Raw genomic sequence first — 16,952 nt, 5'->3', positions numbered from 1 at the left:
GAATACATAGTGACAGGTCACAGCAGCAGCGGCGGCAAAGTGATGACACCGGGGAGGGAAATAGAAGGTTGGAGTCCCAGCTTCCAGAGCGATAAAGTGGAGCCTGTCCCTGGGACCCGTCTCCACTGAGAACAGATCAGTAAGTGTGTGTCAGCAGGAGCTCTTTCAGACGGCTTGCAAGGTGCTGCCAAAACCAATGCCACCTTCCCGCAGCTAAAGAACAGCGCCTGGGGTTTTGAGGCCAGTTCAAGTTGTGTGACCAAAATGGCAAATTGTAACGGAAAAGAGACAGCCAGTTGTCATGAGTAAAGAAAAACACAGTTTAAAAGGGCCTTAGGTGAAACCCATTCGTTAAAACGGATGTGATTCTCTGGTTTCTTTCCAGTAACCTTGCTGTTGGCCAATATGCCGTCCTGCTTAGCTGAGGGGATGAGAAAAGGCAACCAGATGTCCAGGCAGGAGCAGAATCGATACAGCATTTTCTGTATGGCTAAAGGCGGCGGGGGGGTGGGGGTGGGGGTGGCTTTCAGCTCGTCTGCCACCAGTTGCTTCCAGGCCAGGAGATGTAAAGAGTGTGAAAAGCAAAGGCGTGTGGGGCGCTCAGCCAGCTCGTGTTCCCCACTGACCCCCGCCACTGTAGAACAGGAGGTCTTGTCAGACCTCCTCAGACACGTAGAGGATTCATATCAAAGGAGCTTACGAAGCAGTGAACGTACCTGATCAGGTATTTGGAAGCATTCCGTTATCTTTTTTGCCCGTGCTTCCTAAGTAAACATGCACGTGACTTTTTTGAAAGCATAATCTTGAAGAATTTTTCTGCCAAACAGAAGTAGCAATTAAAACACCATTTCAATGGTATTACTTTTCATCCAAACAAACAAAAAACCCTAATAAAACAGTAGCTACTATGGGAAAACCACTCCCAAGATACTAATTGTGCAAGCTCGGACCTTTTCCAATGGATGCTGCATGAACATGTATCATTCTTTATCTGGATACGAAGGGTGGTCTCTCCCCATGTTGCAGGCAGAACCATTTGGCACTGTGTTCTGTCATCCACGTGGTTCACTGTTTTCCTGTAGTTTTCAGGGGGGATAAGGCCAGCTGTCCAGGTTTGGGCTCTTGGCAGGTCTAGTTATTCTAAGAATTTTCCCATTTATAAATTCTCCTTATAGTAAGGATGGTGGTCATAAAGACAGCCTACCCGTGAGGCCTCTCAAAGAAAAGCTGACTTGGCCCTTACACACTTACAGTCTTTGGGTACAGGCTGAGGTCTCCCCCCAAGGCACCTCTCAGTTCAATACCAGAAGCAGACTGGGAGCAGCCAAACTCACTACAAAAAAAGGAGAAGCATGTCTGCCTATTCCACTCAGGCTTCCAACTGGCCAGAAAATGCTTCCCTGGTGTGGTGGGAGTTCTTGGTGTTGGCCTTCTTGTTTCCCTCAAGGACATTTAAATTGCATGCAGAATGTCCACACTTTTAAACAATACATCCAAAGGGTTTTTTTAAGTGACTGATGTGATACAGCCTTTTTGAGTAGCGAGCATTCTGCAGGACTTTCAGGAACACAGAACAAAGCACAATCCCTAACTGGCAAAGTGGCACTGTGCGTCGTGATGTGGTTTGGTCGCCAGTTGTGAGAAAAGTGACCATTGTGTTTGTCAGCTCTTAGCAGGGCAGCCCCTTAAAGGAGGTGTTCAGGGAAGGAGGCAGACACCAGGGCAGTGACCTTTGGGCCATCTCCTCTGGGTACTCTTGGCTCCCTCACCTTCAGGTTCATTGGGGGAAGAGGCTGCAGGGGGTAATTCACAAAGAAAAGGCCAAGTAAAAGGACTACGGACAGAAACATTCTTCCTCTGTGCAGCATATGCCCCAGGACCTGTTAGGGAGGAGCTTGGCAAAGACGCGTCAGGAGGGAGGCAGGGCTTCTCCACGGAGGAGACCGAGAGGAGGAAGAGAGAAAGTACTGCTTGCTTATTTTAGCCAGCACCTTCTTAATGAAGAAAGGTTTAATTTGGAATTGTAACATGTCTAAGCTAAAGGACCAGGAGAGTTGAGGTTCCTCCTTAAGCTACTAACACAAACCCGATTGATACCTGGTGAAGGCAGCGAATGCTCAAAGTCACATGGTGCGGGGCACTGACTTAGAGCCCAGGGAGCCCATCTGCTGTCTGGGTGTTGAGGGAGAAGCTGGAAGCAGTATCGGTCTGCAGCGTGTGTTACTTGACACTTCATTCATCTTTGGTTTATGGTTTTTATTTATAATTATTTTAGGCTGTCATCAGAAATGGCAGTTAGAACCTTTCTCCAAATTATGAATGGAAAATGGTCCAGAGAGAGAAAACAGACAAGCTTAGCCCAAAGTCTAAAAAACAATTTTTAAAACCACCAGAAATACATGTAGCAAGAGAAGTAATAAGGAAATTAATTGCGAGGAATTATTGGGCATTTACTATGGGTCAGTATTGCTCTACGTATATTTATAATTCACCTTTAGCACCCCTATCAGAGCGGTAGGAAAGAAGACAGTCTCAGAAAATGAGTGAATACTGCAAAGATTTTATCTTCAGAATCCCTGAAAGGCCAAAAGGCAAAATAAAAATAAGGAGAGACCTTCCCTTTCCCTTCCCTCTGTCCTTCCTCCGACCCCAGCGGAACTCAAGCTCCTGAGACATTAGACCGATCAGAGCAAGACAGGGGCCTCAAATGCTCTCTAGGGCACAGGAAACCGGCAACGAGGGAGCCATCCCAAAATGTGGCCTTTTCCCCCAGAGGGACCTCAGCAGACCTCTAACTTTAAAAAAAGAAAGAGGACCTCTGCAGGAGATCACCCAAGAGGAAAAATACCAGCAAAAGGGTGCCTGGACCTTTCTCACAGCTACCAGAAAACCAAGGTGAGGCTAAGTCTGCCCTCCACTGGAGCTTAGTGGGCAGCCCAGGAAAGACAGCTGCAGAGAGCTGGTGGTGAGCTGGCCAGTGGCCTTCTTACAGCGGAGGGGAACAGGGAAAGGGGCACCGAACAGAGGAGGAGAAGACAGACTGAGCACTCGGAGGCTGTAGCTAACACATTGAGGAAGCAGAGCAGATTCTGTTTGCACATCTGGCACGCTTTCCCCCGGCACTGTTTTGCTAAGAGAGCCCCTTGCAAAATGCTGGAAATACCGTTTACCTCTGTATACACGAGTGAACGTCACAACAGGCTGTGAACGCAGGTCGAGGGGTGCAGGCAGAGCGTACAAGTAACAGCCCATGGCCTTCAGCAGGGCAGGAGCCAGTGCACAGACATGTGTGCCTTCCTCCCCAGGGAGCACAGAATGGATAGTCCTGATGTGGATGCTTACTCAATGCGTTTCTCCTTCTCCGACCATGTAAATTGTCCCCTGGCTGAACTCTAGAACTTGGGAGACTCCTTTTGAATGGATACATTCATTCAGCCAACATTTATCATGTAGTCTACACAGCCTGAGTGTGTGCTCGAGAGACCGCACCAGTTGAACAAAACACAGTCCGTGCCCTGGAAGAGAGGACAGGCTCGGAGGCCTCAGTGAACTGGGGGCTGTTTTCCTTCGTCCAGCCCAGCATTTCCCATGGAGTGTCCCGGCTCCATTAGAAATGAAGATTCCCAGGCCCCACTGCAGACCTGCTGAAACACAATGTGCTGCTTTAATCAGATCCTCAGGTGATTCTGAGCCAGGCCTGTTGGTTTATCGCCCACTTAACAAAAGCATTTCCTTCAGTTCACGGTGCCCTGGGTCTCCAGATTCTTCAGGGTCTCCTTGCGGCAGCTCCACACTCCTGTCCTCGTTGTTGTCCACCTCCCAGCTCCAGCGGGGTTTATTCTGCTGACAAATCCTGCAGTTTTGTTTCAGTCTTTTTCTGTAGGAAGGTCCTTTGAAGACCAAGCCCATTGCGTTTCTCTCCTCCTCTGCAATGTGGTGGAGTATGCACCCTTCTCCTCTTTGTAGCTCTTACCATCCTCCTCCAGATGCCATGGCGTGTGCTGGTGGGAGCCAAGCTGACAGGCAGCCCTGATGGGGACACTTCGACATTTCCGAGTCCCCTTGGCTCGGGGAGAATCTCGTCTTGTAGGCTAGAAGTTGTGTATGGCAGGAGGAGACACCCGGTGCTGATGTTTGCTTCCAGCGGAGGAGAGAGGTGGGCATTAAGTCTTAGTGATAAACCTGGCCTGCAGTGTCTACACATTAGCCCTCCGCCCCTGTAGTCAACCCATTCAGCTTTATGCACCCTTTCTTGGGAAACTCTGTAGTACTTTTTAGTCAGAGCAAATGTCCCCCAGAGATGAGGCTTTCTGCCATGTCCATTTTAAAGTGTAGAGATGTTATGGAAAGAAAAACAAAAATTCATCAGCGGGCATTTATACCAGTTGCCATTGCAAGAAAAATGTGTGGGTGTCGAAAGTATTTCCAAACTGAATATCTATTTCAAGTATGTGTTCTAGAAAAAAAACAAAAAAACTTCAGGGCAGCAGAAGACGTGGGCGAGGCCTGTAAAATTGGTTGGAACAAGATGATTCTATCAGATCTGTCCATGTTTAGAATGAGCACTTAATTTTAAGGAAATTCCATTTTTGTGGATCCTAAAATTTGAGAAATCAGAAATCTGATGGTGTACTCCACCCCCCTTGGCGGCCCCTTGAGACAAGGATTTGGCACGTTAAGAAGCCACCATGGGCTTCTCTTTCCTCTGCCCCAGTAGAAGGGACTCCCTTTGGGTTCAAAAGTTACATGATTTCCCTGGTGCCTTAATCTGTTACACACTTGAGTTTCTTTTGTAGAATGAATTTCCAAAAAGGCTCTTAATTCAAGGTCACCGAATATATCATAGATATCAGAGCCCAGTACTATAAACTCCACTACTCCTAAATGAATCCACTGCAGCTGAATCCATTTCTGTCCTGAATGCTCCCAGAGCAAGACTTTGTCAGATAAGAAAGAATATATGGCTTCTGTCCAAGAACTTCTAAAATGCTGGCATCATTTGTCAGATTACTAGATGTGCACTGAAATGTTATTTTGATAACAGTAGAGTTATAAAAGTAAAAATGAGCTTGGCATCTCTCATAGTTCAAGATGCAGCCATAATGAATAGGAACTAGAAAAAAAATGTATCTATGTATCCATCCTTCCCGATGTTTTGTATGGGACCGTTAGTGGCCAACTCTGAGACTCTGACACAAAGTTAATCCTCACTGATGCCCCAGGGGTGATCAGGTTAGTAAAAACATATCATTATGGAGTCAGAGAGATTGAGGTTTAGATCTGGTTTGGAGTCTGAATTCATGCTGCCGCATGACCTTGTCCTAACACTCGACCTCCTTGAGCCTCAGTTTTCTCACTGTGAATATAAGAATGACGATACAGTATAAGATTTGTTTTTCTCTTGCTTGGTGAGAATTAAACAAGTAACATACATGGAAATGCCTAACAAGACACTTGGCACATAGCAGCTGCTCTTGCACAACATTGTGGGTGTACTTAATGCCACTGAATTATACACTTAAAATTGGTTCAAAGGGTAAATTTTATATATATCTTAACACATAGAGAAAAGGATTGATACACCTGACCATCATTGCAATGCCTGAAAGATACCAGCCCCGTGTTCAACCCTCTCTAACCAAAGGGGAGCTTAACCCTACGTAGGTTCGCAGAAGCTGAGTGCTGAGGGGACCTGGAGGGCATCGGGTCTGACCACCCCAGACAGTGATGCTGCGTCCCAGGCAGCCCGGGACCAAGGTCCTTACACTTTGCCACACTTAGCAGCGCTTCTCTTCAGCTTCCCGGCGTGTCTGGCAGCATGGGGCACGGGGCTGGTGAACTTGGAGCAGAGCCCTCACGGCCTGACAACACCTGCATGGGGTTGGCCAGGGCCCTTCCCCAGGCGGCGCCGGGCCGCAGGTCTCCAGGCGGCTGAGCAGCTCCACCTCCGTGTCATGTCGCCTGAGTGTCTTTCCCACCTCTGGGGATCTGTGGTTGGTACGTAACTCTCCCTGCCCGGCCACAGAAAGGGTACATGCTTGTTTGCTTTCGTTTTTTACAAATACAAGAAAAATAAGGCTTTTCACAACTAATAGCCACCTTTCCTTTCTTCAACCCATGTTTGAGCCTTAAGCTCTGGAAGAGTGTACCACCGCCCACTCTTTGGGTTTTGATGATTGATTATTTAAATATTGGTTATTGATGCCAGTGGGACCATTTGAGCATATTTTATTCACAGTGAATTTATGTCTGTTTGAAGCTTCTGGCCTAGAAAAATAGTCTGTCTTAGAATCTCTTGATTTGAAATTTACGTAGAATGCCCCCACCAGCAGCTTGTACCTTTTAGAATGGAGCTAGCGGGAGGCAGCCAATGGAGAGGCATTTTGCCAGCTTAGGCCTTTCTACCTGGGTGTGGTTTGTCAGCAAAAAAGTGATAAACGGATGAAGAGCCAGGTGACCAAGCAGTAAGTAGTTTGGCAAAAAGCGCCCTTTGTGGATGCGAATGGCATGTGATGTCATTTTCTTCTGTTCTAGCAAGCAGACGAGACCCTGGACTTTGAAGAACAGATTTTGGAAGCTGCTAAATCCATTGCTGCTGCCACGAGTGCCCTGGTCAAATCGGCCTCGGCAGCCCAGAGGGAGCTGGTGGCCCAAGGAAAGGTGGGTGAACCTCGCCAGCCAAGTGCTGGAACATACGCACGGTGAGAGCCTCTGAAGGCTGAGGAGAAGATAGGAAAGCCTGTGGCCTGACCCGAGGCCACCAGTGCTGGGCCTTCCCTCACTGAATTGCCCATCTAACCCATCTGACTGAAAACTCTGTTGGCTTAAACCTGACATCCAGAATGAAGGGTTTGGCTTCTGGACCAATCATCTGCTTCTTGTTAAGGAAAGCATCCGTTCCGGGCAGCGATCGGGTCCTGAACAAGACATTGATATTCCCACTGTATACGAAGCTATTTAAAGATGTAAACTGTCATATTTTCCTACTGGATGGCTATGGGAGCACCGCAGTCAGGGGCTTTGTAATACAGTTTTCCAGCTCCAGTGGCTCCATCCGTTCTTCAGGACTGTGTAGCGAAATGCTGTCCAACTCTGCAGTTAGCATTTTCCTGAGCCCATTGATCAAAAGGCCAGTCTGGTTTTAAATCTGAGATTTCTTTGATCTGCCTCATCCCCAGTCACCCATTCCATCTGCATTACCATGAAAGCATAGTTCTGTTTCAGTGACCCAAAGGATTAATAGCATATTAGACTAATGCTGGACATGGGAGGGTCTCCCAACTTAAAATATTCCACGTGTTGTGCCCTTACGTCGTGCAATGATTCCATCCAAATTGCGTCGTGCGGAGAGCCTCTCCAATCTGGAGGCACTACAGAAATCCTATCAGGTTGTGGGTTTGGGGCGTTTGGTCACCATAATTGTCAATTACTTCTGTTTGATATTAAAAGGCCTTTGCTGTCAGTGTGCAAGTAGGTAAATGTGATTGTGCCTTGACCTCAGAACTTGTAATACGGACAGGAAGTTATGCTCAACCAGCGGCCATCCATCTTCCTCCACAGAGTCTCTTGTTAGCTAGACCTTGTCTTAATCCAACCCACACACCTTGGCTCCTCTTTCTAAACCATCGCGTGTTGTATTGTTCATTATTAACATATGTATGTCTGTCTGCCCACTGGCATGCAGTCTGTCCCTTCATGCTTCCCACTTACGCCCTATAGTGCAGCAGAGTGCTGACCTCACTTCAGCACTTGCTGACCAATCAATATATAAAGACTGAAAATGGATCATTGAGAAGAATATCCTACCTAAAACTTCCAGTCTCTCAATAAAGGGCCAACTGTGTGCCAGATTGCTAGGTATAAGAGAATATAACTTGTTCAAACAGTTGTTGACTATCCTCAAGCATTTAGGAAGTTAGTAAAGGAGGCTCCATGGGACTTGGATGAACTATAGGCTTATAGACAGGACCTTGGGGTTTTATCGGATGTTCACTGAGCCTTGGTATGGTGCCTAATAATTGCTGACAGATCCTTAATTTCATATTCAAATTGAGGTACTCCTGTCTGACCTCTCCAGGCACCTCCCACCATGTAAAGGTTCTTCCTCCCAAAGCCATTCCCTCTGCATCTGGACAGAAAATGTTTCACTTGTTGCTGTGATTTCTAAATAGAAACAGAGATCATGTTGACGTCCAGCCTCTGACTTCTCTCCCGACCCAACAAAGTAGTCTGTATTTCCTTAAGACAAGGGTCTGCTGTCAGCTGCTTTTGTTCCCCCATCACCAGCCAGAAAGTCACAGCGTGGCTTTAGGGTCAGCAATCAGGAGAGGTGTAAGTTTCCCTTGGCCCTTAAAAGAAGAGGCCTCAGTGGCTCCTGTGTTTGAAATGGAGAAAGGTCAGCAGAGGAAAGAGGTATGGGAGGACAGCCCCAATCCGTCATTCCTGAGCACTTTGTCCAGAAACGCTCTACCTAGCAACAAAATGGCGGCCATTCCGAGTGTTTCAGATCAAGTGCTCGGGGCCCAGACGGACCCCAGCCAGTACGTGTGCGCACAGTCTCAGAGCGGCAGAAAGGGTGTCCCGTTCTCACGCTGGTGGTGCTGTGTGCCTGATAAGATGTTCTTCTCTCTAGTTCCAGAGCGAGGTAGAGGGGCTGCAGTTCCCCCCGGGCCTTCCCGCGCTCATTACAGATTTCTACCCTCCGCTCTCTAGGTGGGCTCCATCCCTGCCAATGCTGCTGATGACGGACAGTGGTCACAGGGGCTGATTTCTGCCGTGAGTCACCTTCTCCTTCCTTCCCATTTGCTTTTTGGATCCCCCGAGGGAGGTTTGGGCCTTGGGTCACTTCTCTGTTGACTGTCCCCAGGCCCGGATGGTGGCAGCTGCAACCAGCAGTCTCTGTGAGGCGGCCAACGCCTCCGTTCAGGGACATGCCAGTGAGGAGAAGCTCATCTCATCCGCCAAGCAGGTCGCTGCTTCCACGGCTCAGCTGCTTGTGGCCTGCAAGGTGAAGGCCGACCAGGATTCAGAGGCCATGAGGCGGCTACAGGTAATGGTCACTGATGCTGGTGGGAAAATACTCCTGTTGGAGCGGGTAAGTGTCGCCGAAGGGGACAGTCTCACTTCCTTGGCATGACCCACCAGGCCTTCCATCAGCCAGCTCTGTCCCGCATTTCTCATTTTCTGCCCAGTACAGCCATGCATCCTACTGCTGCCCCCAGCAAACCCGCATCCTCCATGTGTGCCTTCTGGTCTCATGCCGTGGGGCCCTCGCTCACCCAGAATGTCCTGGCCGCCCCGCCAGCCCCGCCTGCCGATCTCCTCCTCGTTCTTTGTGACTCATCTCCAGAGTCACCTCTTCTGGGAAGCCCTCCCTGACTCCTCCTCCATCCTGCCGGAGCCCCTGGCCAGACCACTCTTACGATTCCTGTCGCCGGGGACCACCACATTTATTTTTAGATCGGTCGTTGACAAGGCCGTGAACTTCTTAGATGCAGGCACCACGTCTTTCTCTGAATATCTCTCACACCTGAGATGGTGCCTGTCCCAGTAGGGCCCTCGTGCTCTGTTTGTGAAGGAAAGAGAAAGGACTGAGGAATTTCTGGAAGACTGTGGCTGAGGTTTCCCAGAGCCCAAAGAACGTGCCCGTGATGAAGGTTATAATAGAATCCCTCCCAGGCCATATAAGGTTTCCTGATTGTTTTAATTATAGAACTGTTTTAAACACAGTGAAGGAAATGTTGAATGGAAAAATCACATAGCCTCAACCTCTTCACATGTCAAATGTTACCATTTTTTTCTCTTCCTGTTTTTATGTCTATATGAAATAACTGTGTCCGCTTGTCATCATAGCAAGAGACATTCTGCCTTTTTCCCCATTTAACATTTTATCATACATAGCTTTTGATTTGAAGAAAAGGCCTCATAATTTCTCTGTGCAAAGCTAACTGGTCCATTCTTCATGAGTCTCGTTTTTAATGATTGCATGATATTGTATCACCTGATTATGCCAGAATTTCCTTATACTTTGGACATTTTGTTTCCAATTTTCTAGATTTCCTAGATATTAGAAGTGTTAGAATGCAGACTGTTTATGTAGCTGAAAAAAACATTTATATATAATGAATAAAATCATAAATGGCAGAAATATTTGAACAGCTTCACCGACACTTGGAACTTTCATTTGATTTTGAAAATTCTGAAGAGTCTCTCTCACCCACCTCCCTTACCTTCATTCATCTCCTGGGATAAACCCAGGGGGAAAGTGGGGAGCCACATGTTGGTGAATGTGTGGTTTGTGGGTTTGGGGGACACTTCTGGGAAAAATATCCTGAGTTAAGAGAGACCTGGGTTCAAGTCCTGCCTCTGCCATGTAGTAAGATCTTAGCACAGATCACTCACAACGCTCCAGGCCTTCATTTGCCTCAGCTGTGGAATCAGGATAGCGATGCCTGCTCTGGCTCTTACGAAGGTCAAGAGATGTGCACCTGCTTGTGTGAGCCCCAAGGACTTAGACGGGCATAGCACAGCATCGCGCTCCTTGTCATCGTTACCGATGTAAGTGGGTGCTGTAGTGTCACATCTGAGTCCCTTGCAATGACCCAGAGGTTCTCTGGGGCTAGCCCAATCTGCGTTCGAACCCCACCACTGTAGCATACTAGCTGCAGGGTCTCAGAGAAGTTACTCAACCCAGTTTCTGCATCAGGGAACTGCAGTGGTGACCTCTGACCCCATAAAGCTACTTTGAGAATGAACTTGTCATATATTCAGCGGCATTCCCTTCCCTTCCTGTGCAAGCCTGCATAGTCCCCGTGGGTCACTTTAGATCACCCACCAGGTAAGCTAGTCACTTTGAGAACTCAACTTTCTGATGGCTTATCCCCGCATACAAGTCCTTGACTCTGAGGGGGCTTGAGCAAGGAATTTGGGAGACTTAGTGAAGCCTGGACCACCGTTAGAAGAAAATTCCAAACCTCAGGGGCAGAGGACAAGTCTGCAGGGATCATGCTTCATGAGCATTAAGAGGAAGCCAGTGTGGGCTGTAGCCCTTACTGAAGATCTAGACTTCACGTTGAAAAGCTTTGTTTTACCTGTCTCTAGCAATGGTCCCGTTCTTAAGTATTTGGCATAAAGCCCAGCTGTGACTCCAAAAACACACCTGTGGAGCCCTACTTACTGTGGGGCTCCCAGTGTCCCCATGCAGGGTTAGGCTGTGCTTTCCTACCCTTTTGTCCCTCAAGAAGCATTCAATGAGCGCCCGCCCTGGGCACCCACTTGCCAGGTGCTAGGGACGCAAAGACAAAAGTCACAGCCCCTGCCCCCAAGTTACTCACTATCCAGGAGGGAGAGGGGCAACCACAAGTGTGGGAGGGGCCACACAGAGCCCGGCACACACAGCTCCAGGAGTGCTGTGGGGCAGGTGTGAGTAAGGCCATGGCAGACAGAAAAAGTGCTATCCAAGCCAAGTCTTTGAGTTTGTCTAAATTGGATGGGGCAGGGGAGGTAGTGTTCTAGACCAGAGAGACAAGCCCCAGGCGTCCTTCTGTTAACACATTTCACATTGCTCCAGTCATCTCTTTACATAAGTATAATCCCCCCTCAGAAGTTTGTGTTCCTTGGGAGCCAGGAGCTGTACCTCATTTCTCTGTGAATGACCTAAGGTTAGGTAGGCGCCAGTATTGGTAGAGTTGACGGATGGCTGGACAGACAGATGGATACTATCGAAAGAGAAATCCTGTGTTATCATTGGATGATAGGAGGATAAATCAATTCAGAGTTCCATGAACTGTATTTTCATGTCTATTCTTGCTGTCTCCAAATTGGCCATTTCTAATGACATAATGTATGTTTTTTTCTCCCTCTCCAGGCAGCAGGAAATGCTGTGAAAAGAGCCTCAGATAATCTTGTTCGTGCAGCCCAGAAGGCAGCATTTGGCAAAGCTGATGATGATGATGTTGTAGTGAAAACAAAGTTTGTAGGGGGCATTGCTCAGGTTTGTGATTAAATCCAGACCTGTTTACTCCGGAGATGGGCTTGTGTTATAACAGAGATACAAAGTAACAGCGAGTTAAACAGGATGGAGGGGTATTTCTCATTTGTGAAACAGTCTGCCAGCATTCTGTGGACGGTTGCCTGGTTCCTTTGTTTCTGAGCCCCAGGCTCCATCCGCCTTATTACCCCACCATCCCTGAGACATTGGGTCAGGTTGGGTCCAAGATGGGTCAGTAACCACCCTCGCTTCCTCTCACGTGCCATTGGTCAGGCCTTAAGTCACGTGGCCAACCAATCCAGCTGCCAAAGATGCTGGAAAATATAGTATTCTTCCTGAGGAGCTCTGTGCCCAGCCAAAATCAGGGATTCTGTTATAGAAAATGGAAAGAAGAGAAGTTGGAAGACAATAGTATTATCATTTAAATAAAACGATGGATTTGGAGCCGTTGCCCTGCTCCAGGTATTGGACCCTACAGAGAGAATGAATGGTAACCCCTAACAGAACTTCTCTAAGAGCAAACAGGCTTCTGGCCTATGCAGGATTACGTTCTTGAGCATATGGTAGTGAGCAGCAAACTTCAGGAAATCGGGCCTGCCGTTTGGGGTATGTGTTGATAGAAATCCATTATACAAGAATGTTTTTTTTTTCTTTAAGATTTTATTTATTTATTGTTATGAGAGGGAGAGTGAGCGAGCAGCAGCTCGGGGGAAGGGCAGAGGGAGAAGCCGACTCCAGGGAGCCCAGTGAGGGACTCAATCCCAGGACCCTGGGGTCATGACCTGAGCTGAAGGCAGATGCTTCAGCGACTGAGACACCCAGGCGCCCAAGATTGGTTTTCTTATCGGTGCCGGAAAGTTACTCATCCCTGTGCCTTCCTTAGCTCTTCCTGAACCATTCCCTGTGTTTGGAAATACACTGGATACATTTCTACCAGAATCTGTTTCTTGATGCACTAGTTCCATGAGAAGTTCCAGGAAGAAGGGCACTGATCACATAAGTGCGGGAAGCCCTGCCCTCCTACCTCCGCCTCAGACTATCACAGTGATCATTAGCCTCGGAAAGGCTCTGAGAGAAAGCTGTTTGGCTTTCCTGAACACAAACTTGACCTTTTTTTGCCTGGTATCTACTAACCAATATTCCTCAGATCATATCTGAGAAGCACGAAACAAATACGTGAAAGCTGTCACATGGTTAAGGACTCCAGCTTTCGCTTCAAGAACACTTGGCCAGGTCCTGCTCCGCTAGCTGGGCGTTCAGGGAAGTAGACCCACATCTCTCAGCTTCAGGTTTCTCACTGGAAAAATGGGACACTCGATAGGGATGACTTCATCGTGTTGCCACGAAGACAGGGGATCGCTCCACGTGACGTGCTTACACCAGCATCTGGTGCATAGTAGGGACGCGGTAGATGTTTGCTATTAAATCAGTGGCCAGAAGTCAGCTTATTTTCTTGGGTCAACCGGGTCATTGGTCTCAAAACCCATGGTATGGCCCAGAGACTGGTTTCTAGAGCTAAAATACTTAGTCCCGCTGTCTTGCTGTGTCATTCTATAGCAGAGGCTGTGGGAGCTCATGAGACAGGCATGGAGTTGGGGAGGGCGGTTTCCTGGAAGGTTTAGATCCATCCAGCTTGTTGCTTTCCTTCTAGATCATTGCCGCCCAGGAGGAAATGTTGAAAAAGGAACGAGAACTGGAAGAAGCAAGGAAAAAACTGGCCCAGATCCGCCAACAACAGTATAAATTCCTACCCACCGAGCTGAGGGAGGATGAAGGATAAGGGCAGAGCCAAGATGGCATGCCCCAGGGGACGGATCTGCAAGAACTGGACAGACAGTGTTCCTGAGAGGCTGGGCACTTACCTGGAAACTGCCTCCCTCCCCCTGGGGCCAACCCAGAGCCCTGAGTGCTCATTCTCACGTCTCTGTCCTGTAGGACACCGGCTGCATGATCGTGATGTCACACGGTACAGTGTCCCACCCACAGCTCCTTCGCCACCTCCCCTCATGCCTCACCGTATCTCAGGAGAGAGGGGCGCATGTTTCGTGAACTATTACCAAAAAAGAGAAGTCAGTATTATGTCGTTCTCAGACACTTTTGCTTTTGTTGGTCGTTCTCTAGGCCCCACTCCTGGGCCTTCTGTGAAATCTTAAGAGGAAAAAAATAATGGCTTGGGGGAAATCACTGATGTCCTAGGTATTATTCTCCCTCTCAGGAGAAGATGAAAGTTGGAGTTGGACACAGTTAATAAAAGCCAGAAACGTAAGCCAGTGTGGACTCCAGCAGGACAACTCAGGTCCTTCTGTGTCTCAAGCACTGGTTCACCCCTAGGGTAAAGAACTCCTGCTCCCATTTGCACGCTTTCTTGCCTCAGTGTGTAAGCTCCTTTCACAATCTAGACCCATCTTGTATTCTGTGGCCCAGAAAACCGAACGATTATTTTTTTCCTCCAAAATCCAAATGGCAGAAGTATGGGGGACTGCCAGGGCTTGGTGAGCAGGGGCTGTAATAAAATGTGTGGGCTCCTTCCTCTGCAGAGCTGTTTGAGTTCGTGCGAGTTCACCAACACAAACCCTCCAGGTGACGGTCCGCACAACATCCCCCTCCAAAGCATTCGAGGCGGGGATTCAGCTAGAATAAAGTAATTCCGTGGTGTCTCCACCTTCCAGGTCCTACATGGGCTCCTCTGCTCTCAAAATGGTTAGATTTCAGGATTGCGAGACCTCTCTTTCAAAATCCGTCACCTGTCCTGCATCCCAAGGTGGACATTTTTTTCTGTGTATTCTTAAAATCTAGATGCATCCTACAATCAGTGTGAACCTTTAACAAAATAGTTGTGCTGACTAGTGTGTCTTACAAGAGTAAAGGCATGTGGTATATCCAGAGTCCATCTTCTGGATGCCACACTTCAGGATTTCATTTTTCCCCCTTCTCTCTTCTTCTCCTTTCAGAGCCCTTTCCTTTAAAAGGGCATTGTAAGACCTTGAATTCACCTTTAATCTGAGCCTTTAATCAGGATGGTACATGAGGGACAAAGGGCTCACGGAATAGACCCTAATGCCAGGTAGCAAGTGTTTTTGAGAGAATTCATGAGGGGAAGACAGTGGCAATAGAGGTGCATGGGTTTTGAAGACCGCCATCCTCCACTGCCCTGTAGGAAGGTCGTGTCCCATCTCCTCTCTCACCCACAGTGTGGCTTCAGGATTCCACCCAGGGAAAAAGTGGATGCTTTGGTCCTCCAAAGGCATCACGTCTTTAGGCCTCGCCCCACGGTCCTGCTTTAGTAGACTCTAGCCCATGTCAGAGTTTTAAAATTTAAACTTATGACAATGTCCCATATTTATGAGGCGCGTATGAGTGCTACACATAAATTTTTTTTTTTCCAGGCAAGTAGGAAGTTAGAGGAGATACGGTGCAAATAAAAAGCAAGTGGAGAGAGTATGTAGGGAACTGCGGGGGGGGGGGGGGGGGGAGAATGGAGGTACCAACTCTGAAAGGGAGGGAGCAGCAGAGCCCTGGCCTCTCAGGGAAATTCCAGCACACTCTTGGCTCCTCCTGAGTGTAGCTAGTGCAGCCCTTCATCCCTGCCCTGGGCTGCAGCCCCACAGACCTCAGAGTGAAAACTGAGGGCCCCATGGACGAGGGGTGGGGGTCTTCCCTGAGAGACATTCCATGAACGCACACAGGGTGCTTTTGGAGACTGTTATCAGACCAGAGGGCTCAGAGTCAAGGTGTGTTAATGGCCTCATGTAGCAGGACCTGGGGAGCCCCTCACCATATGTGTTTCTCCCCTTGCCTGTGTCCCCTGTCACATCCCGGCATCCCAGGAGCCGGGCAGGGGCAGGCAATGAGTTATCTCTCCCTGCCCCAGAGTCACTGAATACCTGCATTTGATACAGAGGAACCTGCAGGGACAGGCCAGTGGAAAGGCCTGTCCTTGACAACTTGAGAGAACAGGCATGGGTCGAAGTTTATTTCTGTAGGACCTGTATGCATGAGCTCCTTGAGGGTTCTGCTGCTAGGAGCTTGGGGAAGCCGGGTCCCAGTGTCGCCGGGTGCACTGCTGGGTTTTCCTCGTCCACACGGCGTATGTGTATGTGGACGGCCTCGCGGCTGCCTTGGTCTTTTCCCATTTCATAAAATGCTTGAAAGCCTGTGCTTGGAGAGTTCATAGGCAAGTGACCGCAAATGGCACAGAGGGGGCTCCGGCCCTTCTTCAAAGGGAGATAATGCTGACCTGAGGTGCATGTGGGGTGCGAGCCTTCATTGAGGAGCATCTAACAAGAAGATGGTTTCAAAGTACAGTGGTCCCAGGTCTGGAACATAGCAATGCTTTTCTGCATGTGAAGGGAGAGCAGGTGCACGCCCCGTGAGGGGAACTGGCCCTGGTCTTTGAAGTCTGCAGCTGAGCTTCGTGTCCAGAAGTTTCTCTCTCGGAAGGTCAAAAAAGGAACGTGAACTGACCTCAGAACTGCTCAGTGATGTGGGAGTTTGGATTTTGCTTGGTGCTGCCTTTCAGAAGGCTTTGGGTAAGGATGCTTGAAGCCACGTTCAGTTCAGGACCGGCCCTGGCTCGAGCTCCGCAGGTGTGGCGAGGGCAGTCAGGGTGAGCAGTACCGTGAGGCCTGGGCAGCTGTGCAGTCCCGTGTCATGGGCCCTCCGGCCACCTGCAGAGGAGCCGCCTGAACCACAGCACACACTTTATCACGAGAAACTCGGGGCTTCTCAGAGGCTTTCCCTGTGTGCTTTCTGGGTGTTTCATCAGTCCGTGAGTTTCTAGTAACCCAAGCCCATTCCTAATTTATCCATGTATTAATACCAAATTGCACCACCCCCTAAGAGAGTAAACCCCGCCACCAAAGTGATCCCCGGGCCAAAACCTCACACGGGAACCACGCTGCAGGGCAATGGTGGTGAGCCAGCTGTGGTCTCCACTCCCACGGGAACTGGAGGGCCTCCCGCA

General features: G+C 48.7%; 1 protein-coding gene across 1 annotated transcript in view; it reads left to right on the top strand.

Annotated features, from left to right (window-relative positions):
- The window catches only part of TLN2 (talin 2), a 249,186-nt gene extending 234,668 nt beyond the window's left edge, over positions 1 to 14,518 (top strand). Inside the window, exons 53-57 of the mRNA XM_008706048.2 lie at positions 6,535 to 6,660; positions 8,713 to 8,775; positions 8,867 to 9,049; positions 11,867 to 11,992; positions 13,641 to 14,518. Coding sequence (XP_008704270.2) covers positions 6,535 to 6,660; positions 8,713 to 8,775; positions 8,867 to 9,049; positions 11,867 to 11,992; positions 13,641 to 13,769 — 627 coding nt within the window. The 3' untranslated portion in view covers positions 13,770 to 14,518. The remainder of the gene's footprint in view (positions 1 to 6,534; positions 6,661 to 8,712; positions 8,776 to 8,866; positions 9,050 to 11,866; positions 11,993 to 13,640) is intronic.
- Positions 14,519 to 16,952: the final 2,434 nt, after the last annotated feature.

This window comes from Ursus maritimus, unplaced genomic scaffold (genome assembly GCF_017311325.1).
Source record: "Ursus maritimus isolate PB19 unplaced genomic scaffold, ASM1731132v1 scaffold_35, whole genome shotgun sequence".
Lineage (NCBI taxonomy): Eukaryota > Metazoa > Chordata > Mammalia > Carnivora > Ursidae > Ursus > Ursus maritimus.
The sequence above is the reverse complement of the archived record's forward strand: the minus strand, read 5'-3'. Positions and strand labels throughout refer to the sequence as shown.